Below are 17,491 nucleotides of genomic sequence, written 5' to 3'. Positions count from 1 at the left end.
AAGAAGTGGGAGAAAATATTTGCAAATCATGGATCTGCTAAGAAGTTATTATCTAGACTATATAAATAATTCCTACAATTCAGCAACAAAAAAATAAACAACCTGATTCAAAAATGGGCAGAAGACTTGGGTAGGCATTTTTCTATAGATGATAAACAAATGGCCAGCAGCACATGAAAAAATGCTCATTAATCATTGCAGAAATGCAAGTAAAGACCAAAATGAGATACCACCTCATACCCATTAGAATAAAAAAACCAGAAAATAAAAAGTGTTCAGAAAATAAGTGCTGGCAAAGATGTGGAGAAATTGAACTCTTGTGTACTGTTGGTGGGAATATAATATAGTGTAGCCCCTATGGAAAACAGTGTGATGGTTCCTCAAAAATTTAAAAATAGCATTAGCACATGATCCAGCAATCCCACTTCTGAGTATATATCCATCCAAAAGAATTGAAAGCTCAGTCTCAAAGAGATATTGTACACCCATGTTCATAGCAGCATTATTCAGGTGGAAGAGCCAAAAGGTGGAAGCAACCCAAATGTCCGCTTACAGATGAATCTATACAATGGACTACTATTCAGCCTTAAAAAGGAAGGGAATTCTGACACATGCTACAAGAATGAACCTCAAGGAATAATGCTAAGTGAATAAGCCACTCAAAAAAGACAAATACTGTATGATTCCATTCATATGAGGTACCTATCTAGAATAGACAGATTCAGACATAAACAGTATGGTAATTGCCAGGGGCTGGGGGAGGGAGGTACAGAGTTGGTTTTTTTTGTTGTTTTTTTTTTATTTGAGATAGAGAATGAGACAGAGAGAGAGAGCATGAGAGGGGGAAGGATCAAAGGGAGAAGTAGACTCCCTGCTGAGCAGGGAGCCCGATGCGGGACTCGATCCCAGGACTCCAGGATCATGACCTGAGCCGAAGGCAGTCGCTTAACCAACTGAGCCACCCAGGCGCCCCAGAGAGTTGTTTAATGGCTGCAGACAGCTATGCAAGATGAAAGAGCTCCAGAGATTGGTTGCATAACAATATGAATGTACTTAACACTACTGAACTGTACACTTAAAAATGGTTAAGATGGCAAATTTTATGTTAGGTGCATTTTACAATTAAAAAAAAAAGTGAATGTGCCCAATTTTACTTGGTAATGAGTAGATTGCTTTGGCCCAAAGCCAGAAATCTAAATCCTGGCACCAAATAAAAAAATTATACACTTTCTTAAAATAAATGAGGAAAAGGGGCGCTTGGGTGGCTCAGTTGGTTAAGCGTCCGACTCTTGATTTCAGCTCAGGTCATGATCTCAGGGTTGTGGGATTTAACCCGGTCCCATTCAGGGATCCACAAAGAGTCTGCTTGTTCCTCTCCCTCAGCTCCTCCCCCTGCCACCCTCCTCCCCACCACTTGCACTCTCTTTCTCAAATAAATAAAATCTTAATAAAAAAATGAGGAAAAAACTCACTTATCCATTTTAGATCAAAGTAGTAACAAGAGCTACTGTTTAGTGAATGCCTTCTAAGTGCCATGTACTTTAGAAATATTACCTTTAATCCTCACAAGGTAGAAAATATCTCTATTTTATAAATGAGGAAACTGAGGCTCTTTAAGGTTTTGAAATTTCCATAGGGTAGAAGTGGCAGAGTCAGAATTTAAATGCACTGTAATTGCTTTCAAAGCTCACGTTCATTCCCCTCTACCATAGGGCTTGCTGGATATTAAGCTTGTGTTGGGATCCTTTGATTGTGGTATTTCTTTCACCTTAGCTGCTAAGTATCTAGAATTAAAAAGGTCAGGGGAAGAAGAGAAATCACTCTTTCAGCACTCCAGGCCTATGCAGCAGGTATTATGCCTTACTTATAGCAGATAAAATGCAACCACTAGTATTACTGATACCATTCTGAAGGTTTTTAAAATTTGGGTGTAGTCTCTTTATTACATTCTTTATGGAAATATTTAATTAGAGTATGTATTCTTAATTTTAGTTAAAATCATGCCTGGCATGATGCCTCAGAGCCCCTAGCAACTTATCTTCCACAAAGGCCCTTTCCTATAGTTTTAAAACAAGGAATATTTAATAAGGTTACATTCTTCAGTATGTGGATTTCAAAGAAAATAACCCTCAGTCCATCTGACTTTTTAATATGCTGCTAGTGTGTAATTCATTACGTGAGACATTTATATGTGAATTTTTTTCTATATTCTAACATTTGCTAAGTACTTACTTATACCAGGTACTGTGCTAAATGTTTTACATGTATCAACTCAGTCATACCTCCAAATTATTCTGTGAAGTAGACACCATTCTGAGTCCTACTTATAGATAGATGAGGCATAAAGAAGTTAATTAATTTGCTCAAGGTCTGACAAGTAGTAAGTGGTTGAGCAGGGTCTTAAACCCAGAAGTCTGATTTGAGAGTGAGTTTGTGGTCTGGTGAGCAGTATGGTTCAGCATATGGCTTTTTTCTACTAGAGTAGACAGTTTTTGGCATAGCAATGACTCCCAAACTGATGACAAGGGCAACCTGAATGCATATAAAAATAACATTTATTAACTTAGGCTGTACCATACACTGATTTAGTCAAACCATGAAACTTACATAAAAACCCAAGTAAAATCCTTAAGACTCCATTCAACCTGAATTTTATATTCTGGATAGGACAGGAAACTATCTTTTGTTTAAAACGAAAGAGCAAAATGGCTTCAATTCCATTTTGTAGGAATGCATACCTGTGGGGAGCCAAGGCTATGCCAACCAGGCACTGTGCCTGACCTAATGAATTTGTTGCCCATGTCACCAGCCAGCCTGCCGCCAAGAGCTCAGCTGCAGTGCTCGCTTCTTTGCTATTAAGGCAACAGCCTTAGGATCCTTGTTATAAAAGTTCAAACAAAATTCCCAAGCTCTCACATCTTCATTGAGGTGGCAGATGTACTGTTGGTTTGCAACCCAAGGTAGTCTAGAAGCTGCAATCACTCTGTTGTAGCCTTTTGTGCTTTGGCAGCATTTTCCAAAATTTTCCTTTTCCATTCTTCATAATCCTGTGTCAGATCGTCATCTTCTTGCAGTTTATGTGAACTTTCTACTACCTTCTCTGTTTCTGTAAGAGAAAATTTTCAAAAGTGTTTCAAAATTCTTATGCTGACAACAAGTAAACTTGTTTGAAGGATCTAATTAGTTAATTAAAAATAGGGACTATCATGCTGAAATGAAAAGTGGAAACAGCAGCTAACACATCAGTTTTTTGCTCTTATACTCCAAGCACTCCACAACGTCCTGTAAGTAGTTAGCATTTATCAAGCACTTATCCTGTGCTTCGAGGCACTGTACCAATCACTTCAATAGCATCATCTCATTCAACCCTCACCACAATTCTATGAAGTGGGTGCTAATATTAATCACAACTTTATAGATTAGGAAATGAGGCTTACAGAAATTAAGTGACTTTCCTAAGTTATGGAGCCAGTGGGTGGTAAAGTAGGATTTGAACCTAAGCAGTGTGGCTTTAGATGTGTTCCTACTTATATAGTATTTCTTTTTTTTTTTCTTACATAGTATTTCTGTTAACTTCTGTAAATGACTGCTTGGAAAACTGGTCTTATCAAATGATTGTCTTGATTTATTTAAAACCTGACTCTTGTCAGGCAAGTAGCACAGGACTAGTCACTGCAGGAAACCCACTGTACACCTAATCCCATTGCACTAATTTCAAAGTCTGTCCAGTGTTGGTACGCCTTACCCTTTGCTAGAGGTTCAGCCATTGTCTTCTTTTTCTTCTGTGGTGGAGCAGCTGAATCTCCAGCCTCTCCTTAAGGAAAAAAACATGTGTCATCAGGGCTAAATTTTCTCCTATTCTCAATTTTTGTAGTTGGGCTTATTTTGGATCACCAAAAAAAAAAAAAAAAAAAAATTAGACACCTTGACTGACCAAATACAAGGATAAGGAGAAGGCAAATGATCTTGCCCTTCTCTTCCTTGGTTTCTCTTGTCAGACTTAAGAATCTTTTCTATTCTAGTTTATGTATATGGAGGCTGGCATTTAACATTGGAGCATGTTAACAGAGAATCTGTTTTTTCAAGCATGGAGTCATACAGTCACAGGTGTTTTAAAGGTTATTAAGCTACTTTACTTGAAAAACAAAAAAATCTCTCACTAAAAACTTACCTGGTCTTACATTAAATACAGAATTCAGAAAGCGGCCATTTTGCAAGTTTGAAAATATTAAGACTTTTACCAGCTGGCTTACATTTTCAGATGACACATTCTTGAAATATGGAATGAATACTCACTATCAGCCTGCTGCCCAATCTTCTCTAATTGTTTACATAGTCGATCAAATATGGCTTTTTTTACACCAGATGTAGCTACCATTTTATTTTTATCCACCTTTAGCTTTAGAATCCTACAAAAGAATTTGACAAATTACTGTTTTTAAGACCAATATAGTTATCTTCTCTGGCCAACCAAATTATTAACTTATTTCCTTTCCACTCATGCTTTATGAAGAGTTCCCAACTGTTTAGTTTTCCCTTTATTCCAAACATATATTATTAGCTATAACTATGTAAACTTGTCTTTTAAAGCTATTTAGTTGTTTATTGGACTGAGTCAAAATATACATGAGATCTGCTATGTAATAAAAGGGGCGCATAGAAGACATTTCTCTTGAAGCTCTAGTGCTTCATGCCTCAAAGAATTCTTTCTTAGTGAATCTCAGATGTTAATGATTTGCTGAACTACTTACCACTCAATAACAACTACTAATGAAATATACAAAACAGACTTCTTATTTAGGATAATAGATCAAGTCAAACCTTTCTTTGCTCAGTGTAATTTGGTTTCAAAAGTGGGGTTACTTGTCAATATTGTTTTTTCCAATAGCAGCCATACTCCTTCTCTATATACACATATCTTTGTTGAATCAAAGGGACCTTTTCTATGAATGCCAATTAATCGCTCCTAAGTATGTGACTAATAGAGCTAAACAACCAAAATTAGAGGCTGGGTAGTAATAAACCCAGTCTTTAAGGGCCAACTACATTTTATTTTCTTTTTTTAGAGATTTTATTTATTTATTTGACAGAGAGAGAGACAGCACAAACAGGGGGGAGCAGCAAGCAGAGGGAGAGGGAGAAGCAGGCTCCCTGCAGAGCAGGGAGCTGGATGTGGGGCTCAATCCCAGGACCCTGGAATCGTGACCTGAGCTGAAGGCAGATGCTTAACTCTCTGAGCCTCCCAGGCACCCCCACCTTTTATTTTATTAAGGAGTTTTCCAGCAAGATAAAACAACTTTAGAAAAAAATAACAATTATTAATAATTCCAAGGTAACATTTCGGTATGTACAAAGATAACCCCAAATTTTAAGATCCAGATATAAACATTTATCATTGGTGTTTTGTAAATTATTTGAAAAAACAGTTGCAATCAGTACTTTAAAAAAATGTATGACTGGAAAAATCACAAACCACAGTTTCAATGACAGATTTCATCACTTAAAAAAGGTGGAGCCTGGGGGTGCCTGGCTGGCTCAGATGAAGAGCATGTGACTCTTGATCTCGGGGTTGTGAGTTCGAGCCTTACGTTGGGTGTATAGATTACTAAAGAAAATAAAAAACTTAAAACAAAACAAAACAAAACAAAAAAGGTGGACCCTGAAAACAGAATACCCTGCTTATATATATAGCTGCCATTTGGCAAGTAGACTTCTGGCAATAGGGGTTCCAAATTGTCAGCTATATTGTGGGATAAACAGAACCTGGTCACTCGGCCACTATTTCTAATATTATTTATATGGGAAAACATGCTCTGAGTTGAAATAAACTGTAATTAGAAGCCCTCTTTGGGAATGGGAAATCTATTTGTAAATTGTGGACTTTCCTCAAGGTTAAAAGGCACACTTACTTGCATGCTGACAGTAATGCAGCAGTGGTGAAAAGTGGCCTGGATAAGTCGAGATCCAACTGCTGTGTTTGTGGAAGACTGGATTCATAGCTAAGGGAAAGCAGTATTTGCAGAATTATTTGTTAAAAAATATTATTTCAAAGAGACTGAAAATGTAAATCAGAATTTGTAAGCTATTTAAATGTACAAGATAATGCATTATGTCACCTTACCATATTAGTTATTTTTTAAGACTGAAAACAGGACATTAGATAATTCTGCTTTATGTATCAGTATAAATTTTCAATTAAGGTTCTTTATGCTTCATACCTTTGCAATATCTTTGAAGCCATGTTCACTGCTTCTGTACAGCTAAACTGTACAGCTAGGTCTCTTATTCCAATATTTGATTTCAGGCCCAGTAAACACTCAAAAGATTTAAGACAGCTCTGATACATCTTCTTGTTCAAACCAGAAAGTTTAATTAAATAAGCCTTTGAAAGAAAAAAATGCACTAATCATAAAAATTATAATCATAATCATTCTATATATTGGTGCCCTTAAACACTTGTTTAGTAAGTCAACTTTTCAAAATTAATTAATCCTGTGGCAAGTGGCTCTATCTAAAAGTTTAGCTTCATTTAGTCAAAAGTCAGTAATCACGTCAGGCAGAGCTGAGCACTGCTCTCAAGGGGCTCACAATAGACAGTCATGCATAAGCACAGATAATTTAAAAAACAACAAGTGTTACTATAGCCAAGCTGTGAATAAAAACACAGGAGACACATACATGGTCACCTGTTTTTCAAGGAAAATGCCAATGTGTAATTCACTGGGAAAAGGAAGGAGGGAAGTAGTGGGAGTGGAGGTGGGAAGGATGAGTGTGTGGGGGGGAAAGGGAGAGAGGGAAACTGGGAAACAGGAGGATCAACAACTGAGGGAAAGCAACACTGCCTGGGAGAGTCAAGGAAAGCTTCATAAAGGATATAACAACAAGGCAGAGTCATGTAAGACAAATAGAAGCTTGTCAGAAAAGAAATGCAGGTAAAAAAAAAATGCATTTGCAAAGCTGTAAATCATTAAAGTGAATGGTCTGTTAAGTAAATAGTGTAGCTTGAGGTTAGTGTTCAAGAGAAGCTGGAGAATTTGACAGTAATGGGGAGCCAACCCATTGGGAGCTAATGGTGTTTTTAATACCATCATTATGTGATACGTACTGTTAAGTGTGTTACATATAGTATATGGTTTAATCCTCACAATCTAGTGAAATGCATATTCTTATCCCCACTTTATGAATGAGAAAACGAAGCTCACAGAGCTAGTAACTGGTGGTATTGAAATCTGGTCTCAACATCAAACTCTTCCTGACTCCTAGCTTGTGCGCTCAACCACTGTGATACTAGAAAAAAAACACACATTGGTTTTAAAGCATTCACTTCAGGAGGATGCTAGCAGTGGCATAAAAGATGGTCTTGAGTAAAGAAAGAGGTGGCCAAGAAAACTAGATAGTAAAGGAAATTTTCTGCAACTCGACAAAAATGATTTTAAAGTTCATCTAGAATAATCATATATGACAATAGCCAGGAAAATTCTAAAACACAGAAGTTTTGAGTCTAGTCCAACCAGAAATTAAAATGTACAATTAAGTTTCAATGTTGTAGAGGATTATTTAGACATTCAATGTGACCTACTTACTCTGTCCAAGGGGCACTTCATACAGGCAGCTGCAAGGTCCAGGCACATGACTGCACTGCTGGTTTCTGTGGTATGTGCAGATAGGCCATTACAGTTCACCTGGGACAGTCGCAAGTACTCCTCTGCTTTCCTGGTTATAAAGGCAACATGCTCATTGAAACTCTTTTCCAGAAGTTTGTTCAACACTTTGGTAAACAATGAATACAGCAGAGTGGATTTCATTCTGGGCCTAACTCCTATGCAAGTTTATGTGGGGGTGGGAATGAAAGGCACATCCTTTGGAGTTGTGGGACAATGTTTTCTAAGACAGAACCAGCCCTGACTTCAGACTCCACTGTGCTCAAGTACTTTTAAGCAAAAGTAAGTTCAATTTCTTACAACAAAACACACCTGCTTTCATCCTTCCATTACTGGGACAAACATGAACTTATCAGAGACGCTGGCAGTTACACCAGGGTTCCTTCTTTTTACCCCTTCCTTGAAATCAGTGATACCAAACTTTAATGTACAAGACAATCACCTTGGGGCTTGTGAAAACAGATTGCTGGGTCCTATCCTCAGAGTTTCTGATCAGTAGGCCTGAAGTGGGACCCAAGAATTTGCATTTTTGCATTTTTAACGAGTGCCAAGACGATAGTGATGTTGCTGGTCCAGGAACCACATTTTGAGAATGGCTGTTCTAAATGATTACGGAGTTCAGGAGGTCTTACTTCAACTCTTTCAACAAGTGCTTTCCTTCCCTTCCCTCACTTAACTGAGCAGCAAGCCACTGGGCCTAGTCTTGCTCTTCACACTTCAGCCACAATAGCTTTATTTCTAACCCTGGATTATGCAAAGGGCTTATGCACAAGCTGTTGTCTCAGTTTGGGCCGCTCTTCCCACATCTTCCCATGGCTGGCACGTTCTATCAATCGGGTCTCAGCACAAGTGACAGCCCTTCCGAGGTCTTTCTAAGATTTTTTTTTTTTCAAATTTTTATTTAAATTCTAGTTAGTTAACATGTATCTAGGATGTTGTTGTTTTTAATGAAAAGCAGCCGCCAGGGCGCGCTCTGGGCTCCTCCCTCCCTCGACTCGGCACACCACGGTTTCGTTTTCCTCCTAGATCTCGCCGTCATACAGTGACCTCCAAGGAGGTCTGCACCCCGCCTGTGTGGTTCACCGCTGTAAACAGACCGTCAGTAAGTATCTGCGGAACGACCAAAGATCGACTTTCCCCGTCCCACCACCGTGCATCCCACAGAGCCAGTTGTTCCAAAGGACGTCTACAATCGCCCCGTCTTGCCAGTTGATATAAGCCCACTGCTGGGAAGTTCTTGAGATAGGGCCTAATGCCACCCGGCTCCAGCGTCCCCCTCTCACTCGGGGCCGCCGCCCGACACGCGGGCCTCGCCTGAGGACAGTCCAAGGCCGCTGAGGTGTACGCCACCAGACCCACCTCAGCACATCTGGCTCGGCAATACCCAAGCGCGCCGCTAAACGCCGGATCAGCCCAGACTCCATGGCGCGGAAGACGACTCGCGCGAACCGCTGCAACGCGACGAAACCCGCGCGCAAACGCCGCGTCCGCCAGTGAGGCCCAGACCCCACCCCTCTGCTGCATCTGGATTGGTTGGGACGAGAAGTCGCTCTCGCTCCACAAATCAAGCCTCGTCTTCCTTTTGCTCATGCGCACCACCACTGCACACTCCTGGGCCGGTGAACAGTCCTCCTCCCCCTCCTTCCATTTCTCCCGTCTTGACAAATTCCTCAAACGATGCCTTTACTTCCTGCTGGCTCCTTCCTACCACCAAGAGATACCCTGCTACTCTGCACTTTTCCGCCCTCTCACGCTGTGGAGAAACTGGCTGGCACCCAGGTCCGTCAGTCCACCGATAAGTGGCAAGAGCCAATAAACACGCGAGACTTGAGTTCCTAGAAGCGGGCCAATCGAGGAGCCGCCTGCGGGGGTCCGGGGGCGGGGCTAAAGAGGGCGGGGTTTGAAGAGGCCGCAGCGTCACCTGACCACGCGAGGCTCCGCGCCGGGTGGGTGCTGCTTGCTGCAGGTTTAGGAGAGTCGCCATGGTGAGTGTTGAGGGGCGGCGAGCCCCGGGCCGATCCCTCTCCCAAGCCCTGCGCTTTCCCACTGCCCTGGAGCCTTGCGGGCGGAGTTGGTGCCCCGCAGCCCGATCAGGGCTAAGACCAGCCGGGCTTGGCCTGCGGGTTGAGGACAGGCCGGGGAAGGCCGCAGGCGGGCTGATCCGAGATCGGGGTGGGCGGTGGCTCCTGATAGCGGCGGTTGCCCAGGAATGGGATGGCCTTTCTGAGGGGGTGTCTCGGCCTGTAGGCTCTGAACTCCGTGGAGGCCTGCCGCCGCCTCTGATGGAGTCGGCCACCACCGCGCCTTGAGGGGACGGGTCTGAGAGTCAGGCTGGGTCGGGGGCGTGCGAAGGGCCTGAGACTCGGGGTGGCGTCGGGACCCGCCCAGAGGTTGCTCTTTCTCTGGCGTGCGTTTCCACCTTTGTGCCTGATAGTGCTCTATTGGCCCCATGCCCTTTTCTTGTGCAAGAAATACCTACTGGAGGGTCTAAATGGTGCCCTGCTCTTTTTCGGCCTCATAGCCCCGTTCCATTGCGGTGTTTGTCAGCGAATTCTAGGGACTCGCTTACGTGAATTTCCTGGAAGGACTCATGCTGTCTGATATCCATTAATTCTGATAGAGAGAAAGGAGACTTTTTGTTTCCTTTAATATTTGTTCATTGGACACCCTGGCTCTCTTACATGTCTCCCCATTGATGAAATCCAAGTATTTTATTTGCTGGAAGTAGGCCTTCGTTCTTGTTAGCGCCTCTTCGTGATGGCAGCAAATCGCGGTGTGGCTGTTGGCCTGTAAACTTGAACTTCCTCAAAATGTGAATCCATGTGCCTAGTTTTCACAAAGGCAAGTTGTCACTTGCATTTCATTAGCTTTTGACATAGTCTGCAGTGTATAAATAATGTTTTTGAATGTTGGTGTGCTGTATGGCAATTTTAATTCTCTCATTATTTACTTCATGTAGACAGGTTTCTTTAAATCTGTAAGCCTGGAAACAGGCTTCACTTTAGATGTGTTAATGCCAGAAAGTAGGATTAAATGTTTGACATGTACTACTTTCATATACTGTATTGCCATACAAGATGATTTTGTTTATTTCCCAGAATTTTTACTATTGGGAAGTGATATAAGGACAGTGTAAAAATTTAACTAGGGTTTGTCTGTTTCTCTGCATTTATGAATTGTTATTTACAGTGTTTTATAATGGAAAGCACTTAGTTGGGGATCTGCTATACATCTTGGTTCTGTGCTAGATGAACCAGTTTGGAGCAGTGAGCAGGACACACAGTCTTGTCCTCATGAACATTTTTGAGAAAGGAAACTTGGGTATCAGTCTTGTCACAGTCACTGTTTCTATGACTTGGGCAAGTCATTCAGTCTTGAGTCTCACTTTTGCATCCGAAAGTTTTTTTGTTTTTTAGATTTTATTTATTTTTGCTTCTTTGGCACTTCCCAGTCCTAAAATTCTGGGATCCAATTCAATTCATCAAGCATCTTGTATGCCTTCTAATATCATGGACTGCTGGGCACTAGAAACAAACATAGTCCTTGCTGTCAAATGCTTAAGAGTCTAAGGGGGAGATATGCTTGTGGAACTTAATGTAATACAGTCTGAGGATTGCTTTATTAGCACTGTCAGCTCAGTGTTGTGGGGTCATGGAGGGAGAAAGGGGGCTTGAAAAAGACTACAGAAAGTAACATGTGAACTGATACAGGGAGGAAGATAAGCAGAAATTCTCCAGGTGGAGGGGCGCCTAGGTGGCTCAGTTGTTTAAACATCTGCCTTTGGCTCAGGTCGTGATCTGGGGGTCCTGGGATTGCGCTCTAAGTTGGGCTCCCTGCTCAGTGGAGAGTCTGCTTCTCCCTCTTCCCCTATCCCTGCTTGTGTCGCTCTCTCAAATAAATAAATAAAATTAAAAAAATTCTCCAGGTGGAGAAGAAAAAGTGTTGCCAGTAGATGAAGCTGGGAGAACTGAATATTCACGGTGTGTACCAGCATAGAATTCCTGGGGAGATGTATTGGTAAATAAAGTTGGAGCCAGTTTAGTGTTCAAATTATATGTTCCCAAGCCCTCATCATCCTTAATGCTCCCTACTTCAATTGTAATTTTGTGGCTTACAATTTTAAAAATAGTATTTTCATTAAATGTGATGAAATTCTGTGTCTTTGTGAGATTGGTTATTTTTGTTTTATAGTTGATTTACATTGTGTTGTTAGATTACATCTGCAGCATATCAGTGAAGAGATGGATCAACAAATGAGTTGCTAGGATGGGTGGAGATAATTGTATCTGAGGGGGCATAATAATAATGGTAACACTTATAAAGTGTTACTAAGTGCTAGGCATGTTCTGAGCTCTATCTGTGTCATTTCGTTTATTCCTCATAATAGTAATATAAGTACTCTTATTGTCCCTTTTTAATAGAAGAGGAAATGAATGCACATTGTTGGAATGGAGAGTAGTTTTATAACTGATCTGTCCATGATGGATCACTTTCTCTGAACCTTACAATGATATAGACTTAGGAGGACTGTTTGTCCTAGGTCTCAAGCTAAAGTGAGCCTAGTTACAAATGTTAATTTGATCTTGATTCTTTAGTGTTTCCATTTTTCTCTCATCCATGTAACTGGTAAGTACAAAGTCATTTGTAAATGGAGAACTACTTCCATAAGTGAGGAGACGTTGATTACCTGGCTTGTGTTTAATGATAGCATGTTCATAACAGTTCTTACTGTTTTTGCTTTATGTGACAATTCCCAGGAAGGACATCAAGACACTCCCTTAGAATAGCCACATAATGGCTACATTTGCATAACTACATTGTCTTGGGAGTGATATCTAAAAATACATTTCTTTAGGGACGCCTGGGTGGCTCAGTTGGTTAAGCGGCTGCCTTCGGCTTGGGTCATGATCCCAGGGTCCTGGGATCGACTCCCACATCGGGCTCCTTGCTCAGCAGGGAGCCTGCTTCTCCCTCTCTCTCCCTCTGCTTGTGCTCTCTCTGTCAAATAAATAAAAATTTAAAAATAAATAAATAAAAAATTAAAATTCATTTCTTTATCATAGCTTTAGTTCTTCATTTGTAGCCTACCTTGTAATAAGTCTGTAATTTTCTATATTTTGTATTTGTTTCTATTTTAAACCCAGTTGATACAAAATAGAGTTCTGCTAAGGTTTTGTTTATAGATCACTGAATCTATTGGATTCTATACAAATATTTTTAGAATTGTTTGCAGTCTCTTTGTTTTTGTTTGTTTGTTTTGTTTTTTAGATTTTATTTATTTATTTGCCAGAGAGAGAGAACACGTGAGCACAAGCAGGGGGAGCTGCAGGCAGAGGGAGAAGTAGGCTCCCCACTGAGCAAGGAGCCCGATGCGGCACTCGATCCCAGGACCCTGGGATCATGACCTGAGCTGAAGGCAGATGCTTAACCAACTGAGCCACCCAGGCATCTCTGTAGTCTCTTTGTAACTACAGTTTTATTTGCTATATTAATGTTATTATACACAATAGCCAAAAGGTGGAAGCAACCCAAGTATCCCATCAATAGAAGAATAGATAAACAAAATATGGTATATAGATATGATGGAATATTATTCAGCCTTAAAAAGAAAGGAAATTCTGACAAATGCTACAACATGGATGAACCTTGAAGACATTATGCTAAGTTGAAATGGCCAGATACAAAAGAGTATGATTCTACTTGTATGAGGTACCTAGAGAAGTCAGACTCAGAGAGACAGACTCATAGACAAAGTTGCCTGGGGTAGCAGTAGATAATGGGGGGTTATTGTTTTATGGGTATAGAGTTTCCTTTGGGAACGATGAAAGAATACTTGGAGCTGGATGGTGGTGATGACCGTACAACAATGTGAATGTACTTAATGCCACTGAACTGCACATTTAAAAATGGTTAAAATGGGGCGCCTGGGTGGCTCAGTCGTTAAGCATCTGCCTTCGGCTCAGGTAATGATCCCAGGGTCCTGGGATCGAGCCCTGCATCAGGCTCCCTGCTCGGCTGGAAGCCTGCTTCTCCCTCTCCCACTCCCCCTGCTTGTGTTCCCTCTGTCTTTGTCAAATAAATAAAAATCTTTAAAAAAATAAAAATTAAAAATGGTTAAAATGGCAAATTATATGTTACATATATTTTACCACAATAATTATAAAAATTTCCTGATTTATCTCTAAGTTGGTCATCTGAACTTAATGAAATCCATTGATTCTAATAATTGTTAAATCTATTGCATCTAGAGATAAAAAGCCAAAAAAATCCAAACCATAGCTTGGTGTCACTGAAGTTCTCAGAGGACTAGCCCAGGATGGGTAGTGAATTTCATTAAGTCAGAATCCTCAGATGCTGGTGTTGTCTTTGCCTCTGAAACCAACATTTTACACTTGATAGTTCTGCTGTATAAATTAAGGTTCCCTTTAAGTTTAGTTTAAAAGTCATAACTTTCTTTGAAATTTGTATATGTTTGTGAAGAAGCGTGGTCATAGGGAAGCACAGGTTACTAGATTTGCTATAGGAAAAAAATAGAGATGCTTGGCATTTCGTATTATTAATTTTTTTCTCTTTCCAAAGTTAGACCAAGAAGTTTTCCATTTTTGTAAGTGATTCTAATTAAAAAATGGGTTTTATGTGGTTTTTGTTAATCTCAAATTCAGTGCTGTTTTGTCTTAGATAATAAAACAGACCAGATTTAACTTTCAGGTTTATGGGTAAGTCTTTGCCTTCCTCCTTTCCATTTCATTGTATAAGAGGCATTTTACCTTTAAACATTTTTTTAAGTTGAAATTCATATAACGTAAGATTAGCCATTTTATTTATTTATTTATTTATTTTAGAGGAGGTAGAGAATATTGGGGGAGGGGCAGAGGGGAAGAGAGAATCTTCAAGCAGACTCCCCGCTGATCATGGAGCTCAACTCAGGGCTTGATCCCAGGACCCTGATATCATGACCTGAACTGAAGTCAAGAGCTGGCTGCTCAACCGTCTGAGCCACCCAGGTGCCCCAAGATTAACCTTTTTTTTTTTTTTTTAAAGATTTATTTATTTGACAGAGAGAGAGACCGCGAGAGCAGGAACACAAGCAGGGGGAGTGGGAGAGGGAGAAGCAGGCTTCCCGCGGAGCAGGGAGCCCGATGCGGGGCTCGATCCCAGGACCCCGGGATCATGACCTGAGCCGAAGGCAGACGCTTAACGACTGAGCCACCCAGGCGCCCCCCAAGATTAACCATTTTAAAGTGAACGATTCAGTGGCATTTAATACATTTGCAGTGTTATACAACCACCATTTCTGTCCAGTTCCAAAACATTTTTATCACTTCCAAAGGAAAACCTGTATTCATTAAGTAGTTATTCCCCCATTCTCTCTTCTGGTAACCACAAGTCTGCTTTCTGTTTCTATGGATAATTTGCCTGTTCTGGATATTTCATATGGACTCATACAATACATGGTCTTTTGTGTCTGGCTTCTTTCACTTAGCATAATGTTTTTTAGGTCATTCACATCACATATATCACTACTTTGTTCCTTTTTATGATTGAATAATATTCCAGTATACGTATATATGTGTATACCACAAGTTAGCCATTCATCTGTTGATTCTTTTTTTAAAGATTTTATTTATTTATTTGAGAGTGAGAGAGAATGAGTGGGGGGGAGGGACAGAGAGGAGCAGGGAGCCTGATGCGGGGCTTGATCCCTGAGGTCATGACCTGAACTAAAGGTAGATACTTAACTGATTGAGCCACCCAGGCACCCCCATCTGTTGATTCTTTAGCCATTTTTTATTAAATATATAACCTAAACATTCTAAAACCAGCTCATTCGTTCATACAGTGAACATGTGTCAGGCAATGTGTTGGGTCCCGAGGACATCAAAATGACCATTATTTATAATTACAATATAATGCATACTGCAGTAGAGGTGTAAACACAGTGTTTATACATGTGAAGGATGGAGTGGTTAATTCTGTTTGACCAGTAGATCTAATTAATTTTGCAAGCAGGGTTTTGTTGATAACAAAGGGAGGCGTATCTAGATATATTTTGTCCATTATAGCTGTAGATTTTTCTATTTGAAATGATAAGGTCGGTACTTGAGGAGAGTACTCCTTATGGTCTACTATCAGTCACTAATAATAATTTCAGCTATTTTATTTCTGAGTTCTTTAGTCTCTTGTGGCACATTGCCTGAGAAGGTCATTGTTTGATAAACTGGTTTCTTGATCTAAGACTAGACTAAAATGCAGATGAAAAGTAGTATAGAGGAGAAAAAGGCTTTTAGAGATTTGGGTGAGACTATACATATCATAAGGATTAGATTGGTTATATGGCTATATTCTGTTGTTGGATTCAGACTAACACCACATGTTTTTTTAGGCCAACCTGCTACAAGAATGTTGAGTCATTTTCTGAGAGAGTAGAGATTCTCTACCCATTACTGTTCCCTTTCAGCATTTTTTTTTTAAATATTTTATTTATTTATTTGAGAGAAAATGAGAGACAGCATGAGAGGGAGGAGGGTCAGAGGGAGAAGCAGATTCCCTGCCAAGCAGGGAGCCCGATGCAGGACTCGATCCCAGGACTCCAGGATCATGACCTGAGCCGAAGGCAGTCGCTTAACGAACTGAGCCACCCAGGCGCCCCCCTTTCAGCATTATTATGCTATTAATTTGGGTGACTGGGTATGGCTCTCGGTTCAATAGTTGTCAAAAATAGATAAATAGGTTTGAGATCTAGAACTGGAATGGAGCCTTTTATGAAAGCCTTGGAAAAGGGCTCTGGCTAGAACTACAGAAATAACAGATTTTTTAGAAGAGAGTGCTAATGAGACATTAATGAAGTATTTTTTATTTTTCAGCCTACAACACAGCAGTCACCTCAGGATGAGCAGGAAAAGCTCTTGGATGAAGCCATACAGGCTGTGAAGGTCCAGTCATTCCAAATGAAGAGATGCCTGGTAAGAATGTCAGTATGGGAGGCAAAATTGCCGTCTGTATGTTTTGTAAGGTTGTATAGTACCACTGCTTCTGCTGAATGTAATCTTCAGTGTCTTCTGGCATACATCTTCCATCTCACCTCCCTCAAGCACTGCATGGAACAATTCCAGCAGAGAGCGCTGTTTACTTGCATTTACATCTATGATTTGGGATTGTCTTCCCTATCAGAATGGAAGCTTCCCGAGGACAAGAGACCACCCTACCTTTTATCATGATACCAATATCTGACCTTGGTTACTAGTCTCATTGGTTCTGTACCTCAAACCTGAGGAGTACTTGACATAATAAATGTGCTTAATAAATATTTGTTGAACAGATGTATTTAAATGCTTTCATTTTGGATTATTCATCTTTTTTTTCTATCTTGAACAAGTCTTTTGTTTCCATTCTGAATAGATACATATTTTTTGCAGCAACCAGCTGGAAAATTATACTTACACCAATTTCTGTGTTTTCATATTCTGAAAGACAGGGTAGGAAGTAATCTATTTAGAAACTATAGATTCTCTGCATTAAAATTTAAGAAATGGAACCAAATAGGCTGGTACTTCAAGTTATAAGTTGCTCTGATGATGATATCTTACCTTTGTAAAGTGTCTCACAATTTCTAAATGCTGTTTTAACCGTTTATATGTATTGTATTTTTTCCTTGCCAAAAAAAAAAATGTCTTGGAATGGAGAAAATGGGTGGGTATGGAGCTTGATTATTGCTTGCTTCTGTCTCTTTCTGAGTATGAGTATTGTTTCCTGTATTTAAAGGCATTGTCTGCATATATGTGTTGAGTGGGACTCATGGGCATTGTGCAGAGGAAAGCATGCGTAAGGGA

The 17,491-nt window shown here is 40.3% G+C and overlaps 2 protein-coding genes across 2 annotated transcripts in view; one reads left to right on the top strand and one right to left on the bottom strand.

The window, feature by feature from the left end:
• Window positions 1-2,543: 2,543 nt before the first annotated feature.
• On the bottom strand, window positions 2,544-9,141 carry ORC6 (origin recognition complex subunit 6). Its single transcript, XM_021705844.2, has 7 exons — window positions 9,021-9,141; window positions 7,584-7,713; window positions 6,219-6,382; window positions 5,910-5,999; window positions 4,297-4,409; window positions 3,746-3,814; window positions 2,544-3,106 (listed from the first exon to the last, which is right to left on the bottom strand). The coding sequence occupies exons 1-7, from the start codon at window positions 9,083-9,085 to the stop codon at window positions 2,979-2,981; spliced, it is 759 nt and encodes a 252-aa protein (XP_021561519.1). The 5' UTR covers window positions 9,086-9,141; the 3' UTR covers window positions 2,544-2,978.
• Window positions 9,142-9,543: 402 nt separating this feature from the next.
• VPS35 (VPS35 retromer complex component) overlaps window positions 9,544-17,491 on the top strand; it is a 28,450-nt gene continuing 20,502 nt past the window's right edge. The window contains exons 1-2 of the mRNA XM_021705843.1: window positions 9,544-9,646; window positions 16,526-16,624. Coding sequence (XP_021561518.1) covers window positions 9,644-9,646; window positions 16,526-16,624 — 102 coding nt within the window. The 5' untranslated portion in view covers window positions 9,544-9,643. The remainder of the gene's footprint in view (window positions 9,647-16,525; window positions 16,625-17,491) is intronic.

Source organism: Neomonachus schauinslandi, chromosome 16, assembly GCF_002201575.2.
Source record: "Neomonachus schauinslandi chromosome 16, ASM220157v2, whole genome shotgun sequence".
Taxonomy (NCBI): Eukaryota; Metazoa; Chordata; class Mammalia; order Carnivora; family Phocidae; genus Neomonachus; species Neomonachus schauinslandi.
Note: the sequence above shows the minus strand (reverse complement) of the source record. Positions and strands in the feature narration are given on the sequence as shown.

What these genes read in the sequence shown, in the direction of transcription:
- ORC6 (XM_021705844.2), bottom strand. Translation starts at nt 9,085, where the DNA reads ATGGAGTCTGGGCTGATCCGGCGTTTAGCGGCGCGCTTGGGTATTGCC. An exon ending in GCTTCAAAGATATTGCAAAG is followed by an intron (nt 6,000 to 6,218) that starts GTATGAAGCATA and finishes GCTTTCCCTTAG; the next exon opens with CTATGAATCCAGTCTTCCAC. An exon ending in GCATTACTGTCAGCATGCAA is followed by an intron (nt 4,410 to 5,909) that starts GTAAGTGTGCCT and finishes ATTCTTTTGTAG; the next exon opens with GATTCTAAAGCTAAAGGTGG.